Consider the following 8,035-nt stretch of genomic DNA (forward strand, 5'->3'; position numbering starts at 1 on the left):
GGGTTACAGGGGCAGGACACACACACACACACACCCCTTCACAACACACACACACACACACACACACACCCCTTCACAACACACACACACACACACACCTTCACAACACACACACACAAAGACACACCTTCACAACACACACGTAACCATATCAAAGCCAACACTTTCACGACACTCAAACACATTTGCAACAAAATCACTACAATGCCCAAATAAATTAAAAGCATACTCATACAGCAATAGACATCAACTGGCACAAATCTAAACACAATACACAAATTCAAGGATTTATTATACAATATGATCACACACATACACAACCATTCACACACACACACACACACACACACACACAAAGGGGAAGAGTACACAGAGCAACTTAGCATTGGCTCATACGATCAGTATGTAAACATTTGCAAGGTACACAAACCCTTCCTCTCTAACTGTCCCCTCCAACACACACGCACACACACGCACACACACGCAAACACACAGTACAACACACAGTAACAACACACAGTAACAACAGACTCTGGACATCCACAGATATCAACATGCCCCTGGTTTTATCTAAATGCAGGACAAGGCCACGGATGATGGGGGGGGGGGGGGGGGTGGGGGGGGGGTGGTGGTGTGTGCAAACAGCCCTGGCTACTCGGTTATGCCAGATGCCGTCCACAATACCTGTGGCACAAGTCAATACTGGACACATGGGATACACTGATAACTTTGGTTATCGATGGAGACGAGTCCATAAAAAGAGAGGGCGATAATGGAGCACTGAAATAAAAAACCCTGAGGTCTTAGTGGAACTGAAAAAAACACACCTAAAGGTGATGGGGAGGGGAGACACACACACACACACACACACACACACACACACACACACACACACACACACACACACACACACACACACACACACACACACACACACACACACAAGGTGGAGAGAAGGGATTTTACAGATGGACACGTCAACCATAGGAAAGTAAACAGACAAATAGATAAGACAGACAAATACATCAACAGATCCTTACGGAGACAGACTGACACATTTAGATGGATTACAGATAAACAGGTAGAGCAAAGAGAGAAGCTAGAGAGAGAGAGAGACAGAGAGAGAGAGAGAGAGAGAGAGAGAGAGAGAGACACACACAGAGAGAGAGAGACAGAGAGAGAGAGAAGGACACCAGAGAAGGGAGAGAAAGGTCCTACCTGAGATTTTGATCCGTTTGACGGTCTTGGTGGAGTTGTTGGTGACGTGGACGTTCACGCTAATGGGTTCACCATGGTAGTAGATCTGAGAGATGAGCCAAGGGATAGGGAGACATGGATAAAGAGAGGGAGAGAGAGAGAGTTGATAGAGTGAGAGATGTAGCACTTGTGAAGATTTTAATACTAGTTCATCACTGCCACCTCAACATCACTGCCCCCTTAACACATAATGCATGAGAACATCTGATTAGATCCACATGAATTACATCGTCAGATTAAAACACAACCAAAACGATAATTTTATCCTCAGTCAAAACATGAATTTCTTACATGAAAAGACTCTGGTTCATATTTTAAAAGCTACTTGTCTTCCTTCCAAACCTCACACAACAATCTGCCAGCCCTCTAAATTGTAAGAAAACTCACAATATCATTGATCAATTTGTATTTGCATTAGGGCTGGGACAACGCGTCGACGTCATCGATGACGTCGACGCAAAATATGAGCGTCGATTCCAAGCACAACATGCTGCTAAATATTTTTAATTGGACACCTTCAGTGTTTTCCATACGTTGACTAATCTGTGGCTGGGCACCACGAAATCAAAACCGGCCACCACACATTGATGTTCTATGTTGTAGGCCTACTGTTTAAATTAAAGATAAGATAAAATAATTTCATTGAGCTGCACTTTTTACTCACACAGCCTTTCTCGCCCCGCCCGCTCTCTCTCGTAACGAGCCCGCTGCTCCTCCTCTGCATGTGCATTTAACATTTAACTTTACATCTTGACGACAAACTTTTAAAAGAGATTGACAATATGCTCTTCAATTTTTTATGGAAAAATAGGACTCATTATTTAAAGAAAACGGTTGTTATGAATTCATATGAAAACAGAGGACTTAATTTTTTGGATTTTTGTACCCTGAATAATACGTTTAAGCTGAATTGGCTGAAACATTTTTTTAGAAATCCCTCCTCTATATGGAATATCATTCCGCAACATTTGCTATCTCAAATGGGTGGTTTAAGTTTTTTCCTGGTTTGTAACTATAACATTGATAAAGTCCCTGTGAAATTATCTGCTTTCCATCGCCAGGCTTTCCTAGCATGGTCTCTCATCTACAAACACAATTTTTCTCCTCACAGCTATTACTTATGGAATAACAAGGACATTCTATACAAGCATAAATCTCTCTTCCTAAAACATTGGTTTGATAATAATATAATATGGGTAGATCAGTTATTTAATAGAGAAGGTATCCTCTTTTCCTATAAAGACTTTCTTTCAGAATATGGTATCCCTGTGACACCAGGGGACTATGCCAAAGTATTTGGTGCCATACCTTCCGGAGTCTGTATGCTTTTTAAAGCACAACCAAGAGTAGATCCTGTACGAATGTCCTTGTTATCTCCATCACGTATGTCTGTAGGTAAAATATTTTTCTCTGGTAACAACAGATGTATAAGAGCTCTTCTTCAGAGAGAGGTTACCTCAATACCATATGTAATTGCTTTCTGGTCTAATTTTGTGGATGATGTTGCATGGAAGAAAGTCTGCCTCCTACCTAATCGCCATCTAATAACGAACAAGGTTAAAGAAGTGTGAAATGATTATTCATAGAGTTTACCCGACTAAAGTATATATTGAAAAAAGATTCAAAAAAGATATAGATGTGAATTGCAGCTTCTGTGGAAGATGTCCTGAAACTATGGTACACTTGTTCTGGGAATGCCCCATTGTTAAAGAGTTCTGGCGTGATCTGTGCCTTTTTATAGTGAATAACATTGACAAAAACTTTGAATTATTCTGGAAAAATGTGCTATTTGGTCTTGCAGTTGATGAACGTAACTCGAACAGCCGATTTTTAAATGATCTGCTAATTATTATGGCAAAGTTTTATATTCACAAAAATAAATTCCTAGGGAAAACACCGTGCTTCATTGCTTTCAGAAACGAGTTTAAACAATACATATGTTCAATTAGATTTTCTACGAAAGCAAAAGCTTTTAAAACTATTACTGTTTTTAATGTTTTTAATTAGATATTTACCCCCTGGCAATAGGTTTTACTGTGTATTTTGTATGTTTCGTATGTATGAATGTTATGTTATGTTATTGAATATACATGTTGAACAGTAGGCCTATATGAAGTGATGGATTGCTATAACATGTAACGTGTATTTTTGCAATAATAATAAAAAAAAATGTGCATTTAACAAAATATTCACGATTGCTATTAAATCCGCTTAGCATCGTGACCATGCTGCGCAAATTTGTTCAAAACTGCTGTATTAAAGTTAAAGTAAACTCTGCTAAGGTCTTATCACAACATAGTACATTGAGGAGACTAAACTAAGTTGTTACAGTATGCAATCAAGCAGTATCTCAAAGCTAACGTTAGAATACTGTTTGGATGTCAAGTTTAGCATGCTTACTTGCAGCTGCTTGTATTCGTTACTCATGCAGGGCTCATTTTATTGATGGAATGTTTGCAAAATCCCGATGTAAATGGAAAAGTGTTTTCCAAGACTCAAAAGTGCTTGTCCAAAGGAGAAGAACGAACCGTTATTTGAACTAACTACGTTATGAATTGCATCCACACATCAGCAGCCTTTTAACTGTGTTAATGTTAATTGCAAGGATTCCCACACGAACGTCTTAAAATGACAGGCACTCAATTAGACATACACTACTGAACTTTATTGAATGCTACCTCTGACTAAGAATGCATTACTTTGCACTTGTATAGTCTTTTATTTTGGAATCTTAAGAGCAATAAACATATATTGCAATGTTAAAGAATTAATGTTTTTTCATTCAGATATGTAAATAAACATGTATAAAGTTGCTATTAGTGAATTAATGGGGCGATAATCGAATCAAAATCGAACCGGACTGAAAAAATGAATCGTTAGATTAATCGATGCATTGAAAAAATAATCGCTAGATTAATCGTTTAAAAAAGAATCGTTTATCCCAGCCCTAATTTGCATATATTTTTACTTGCCCTGCCACCATGCCCCTAAAAACCTCCACAGCACAGTTGATCCAAGACTCGGTGAATGAGTATTCACCTTCTACATACAACCACCGAGAAAACATCCCCCTTTCCCAACTTCCCTCACCAGCCTCTCAAGAACTCACAAAGCCCCCAACCTCTCCCCATTCAAATAAATGAGACATTGGTTTTTTTTTACTCCCTGAGAAATGACATTCCCTCTTAACAGGTGGATTCAGGTGTTCAGGTGTCTGTTCCTGGCTATAGCCCGTGAACGAGGTGTCAGGAGACATATAACGAGGACAGAGAGAGAAAAAGAGGATAGAGACAGAAAAAGAGGATAGAGAGAGAGAGAGAGAGAAGAAAGAGAGAGAGAGAGAGAGAGATGCGAGTTGGCACAAAGAGCCTTTCTAGTCCAGAGTGCTTGTTCACGTTGGTCATGATTTCATGTGTGGCTCCCGCCTGATCTCACCTCACATGCCCCTCATATCCACTCCCCCCAGCGCCTACTCAACCACTTACAGCACAGCTGGAAGAGGTGTATGTGTGTGTGTGTGTCTGTGTGTGTGTGTGAAAAGAGAATGTGTGTGTATCAGTGTGTGTGTTGGAAAGAGAGAATGTGAGTGTCTTTAATCATTACAAATCTGCCGTACTCTTACAGACTCTCTCATCTGTAACAGTGATGGAGGGCAACTGGTGCCCTTTATAGGACAGACTGACTGGTGGTGTGTGTGTGTGTGTGTGTGCGTGCGCGCGCAAGTATGACTGTCTGTGTGAGCATCAGCATGAGTATGTATGCAAGTGTGTGTGAGCAAGAAAGATGCCGTGTGTGTGTGTGTGTGTGTGTGTCTGTGTGTGTGAGAGAGTTGTACCTCTTTGTCCAGCGAGGCCTCCAGGTGTAGGGACCGGTCAGACATGAGGAAGCTGCGGGTGGTCTCCACCATGGGCTGGGGGCCTGGCTTCTCTGGAGCATACTGCACCTTACGAATCACCAACCGCACAGAGTTCCTACACACACACACACACACACACACGCACGCACGCACAGTTACACACAATGGCATTCTGGATTTCAAGGTAGAAATCATCAGGTCACAAAAAGTAACAACACTTTGTTACACACAACTACACACACACACACACACACACACACACACACACACACACACACACACATGTTAAAACATAACATAAACACTCACAAATGGTTATGCACACACACACACACACACACAGACTCTGATCAGTCTGTACAGAGGTTTAGGATGGCGCCATACCGTTTGTGGATTTTCTCATCCACTGACTTGGCACAGAAAGCTCTGACCTCAAAGTCCACTCCACACGCCTGCAGACACACAGATAGAGTAGAGGCATCTATACAAGGCATCCTGAACAAACTGGGCTTTTGTTGTTGTTGATGTTGCTTATTGCATGATTTGGCTTCGCATGTGTAACTATTTTCATACCTTGCCTGTATCTTCTGGTCCAGGTTGTAGGGTCACTGAGCAAGGTAGGTTCTGAGGAATCTGAAGGGGAAGTATAAAAACAATGAAAATACACACACACACACGCACGCGCGCACACACACACACACACACACACACACCCTACATCACAGACTTGTCCTGTGCACAATAGGTGTTAACTGATGCTAACCTTGCTCTAACGGCCAACAGTGAAGAGGAAGCAACAATGTGGTGGATGTGAGCAAATGCTGTTTGTGTGTTTGTGTGTGTGTTGGACTCACAGTGAAAGGGGTATATTTGCCAGTTGTTTTGCATGTGTGTGGGTGTGTGATGTATGCATGTCTGTGTTGGACTGTGTATTTGCCAGTTGCTTTGTTTGTGTGTGTGCGTGTGTGTGTGTGCGTGCGTGTGCGCGTGCGTGCGTGGGACTCACGGTGAAGTTGAAGGGGTGTGCATGCTGACCCAGCTTCTTGAGTAGCCGCTCCTGCAGCCGGCTGAGGGGCTTGCGCTCCTCTGGCAGCGGGGGGAAGGCCTGGAAGGTGGAGATGTAGAGATCCTTCCGGAAGGACAGGCCTAGCACGTCCAGATCCTCCCGGCCGTACCGGAACGCACACGTTAGGGTCACAAACACTGAGAGAGGGAGAGAGAGAGGTTTTTAAACTTCTTCATTCATCAACCATCACCACCAATTTAAGTTACATTCATATTGCGAGATAAAGATAGATAGAGTGACTTTTAAATCCCTTTATTTAGAGCAGTAATTGAAAACTCTTTAAAAAGCCATTGGAAAAAATCAGTCTATCTAACCAGTTGAAGAAAAGCCTTCCAAAAAGTCATTAATGGAAATGACCCACTCCTTCACACATCCTTTCTCACTGAACTGAGCCAAGTTCTCCATTTGCTGGGAGAGCATGCACTCCATCGCTATCCTTGTCCCCACTAGATTTGTAATGTGCATATCATATCAATATCTTGGCTTCCATTTTTAATTTGCTTCATGACATTTCGCAATGGGCAGCTTGGCCTGCCCTACCAAGAATCTGGAGAGAGAGTGCAACGAGAGAGACAGAACGACAGTGATGAAGGAAAACTGGAGACGAGGGTAGAGACTGACGTCAGAGACCAAAACAAGAGTTTACAAAGTTCCAATTCGATTACACTTGATGAGAGGGAGTACAGAGGCTGTCCACTATGTCCAGAGTTGTTTAGTCGTTCCACCCAGTCAGACTAACAAATCGTCTAGTCAAATGTGCCCAGGCAGATGGGGCCACTTCTGACGTACCTTTTCTGTCTTTAAGGTATTCAGGGTCAACCAAGAGCACTCCATCTGCAGAGAGAGTGGAAAAACACATGTATAAAACACTCTCACAACACACACACACACACACACACAAAAAAAAGGCAAGCTATTCTGTAAGAAATATGAGAGGAATATTTCAACAAGAGATGTCTGAGAAAGACCTTAGCAAATAGTTTTAGTGGACTATGACATATTATTAAGTTGTATTTCATGTGTTGATGTCATCCTTAAAAAAGTGTGTGTGTGTCATTAGGTCACCCATGGACACACAGCAAGAAAGAAAGAAAGAGAGAGAGAGAGAAAGGAAGGATAAAGAAAGAGATAAAGATAGATCGATAGACTTCAAGTCATGTATTATGTACACTAAGCAGCTCAGCTGTGGAATCAACTTTCGGATGACATCAAAAAGGCCCCAACTGTAGCCAGTTTTAAATCTAGACTTAAGACCAAACTGTTCTCAGATGCTTTCTGCTAACTGTGCCAAGTTACAAATTCTGAATCTGCCTTGATAATTATTCTACTTTATCTTTTATTACTTTTTTTTACTACTTTTGCCTTTGTTTTTTGCTTACTAATTATCCTTTATTTTTAAATTATTTTACCTTGTGTTTTATGTTTTCTTTTTATTATGATCTTTACCTTTTAACTATTCTTTGACTATATTGCCTTTCTATGCTTTTTATTTGTTATTATTGTTTGGTTTTGTTTATGTAAAGCACATTGAATGACCTCTGTGTATGAAATGCGCTATATAAATAAACTTGACTATGTAATGTTTTGGTGTTCCTTTCCCCTCACCTAATTTAGCATGGCTGCCTCACTCTAAAAGGGTTCCTGGTGGACAGGACACAGCCAGAACTAAAGGCTCACATTTTTCATACGGGGCACTTCACTGTTGCATCACTGACATCTCTTCCTGATAAACACACACTTCCCTGTGGGGAAGTGAAGGGAAACACCCCCACTCACACACACACACACACACACACACACACACACCTCCAGGGATCTCTCCTGAGGTGGTGGGACCCAGTGCACACCCCAGAAAC

At 41.5% G+C, this 8,035-nt stretch overlaps 1 protein-coding gene across 1 annotated transcript in view; it reads right to left on the reverse strand.

Annotated features, from left to right (window-relative positions):
• The window catches only part of arrb2b (arrestin, beta 2b), a 45,214-nt gene that overhangs the window by 7,886 nt on the left and 29,293 nt on the right, over positions 1 to 8,035 (reverse strand). The window contains exons 4-9 of the mRNA XM_042069589.1: positions 6,969 to 7,013; positions 6,120 to 6,316; positions 5,687 to 5,746; positions 5,498 to 5,565; positions 5,093 to 5,228; positions 1,219 to 1,303 (exon numbers count right to left, since the gene is read on the reverse strand). Coding sequence (XP_041925523.1) covers positions 1,219 to 1,303; positions 5,093 to 5,228; positions 5,498 to 5,565; positions 5,687 to 5,746; positions 6,120 to 6,316; positions 6,969 to 7,013 — 591 coding nt within the window. The remainder of the gene's footprint in view (positions 1 to 1,218; positions 1,304 to 5,092; positions 5,229 to 5,497; positions 5,566 to 5,686; positions 5,747 to 6,119; positions 6,317 to 6,968; positions 7,014 to 8,035) is intronic.

Source organism: Alosa sapidissima, chromosome 18 (assembly GCF_018492685.1).
Source record: "Alosa sapidissima isolate fAloSap1 chromosome 18, fAloSap1.pri, whole genome shotgun sequence".
Lineage (NCBI taxonomy): Eukaryota > Metazoa > Chordata > Actinopteri > Clupeiformes > Clupeidae > Alosa > Alosa sapidissima.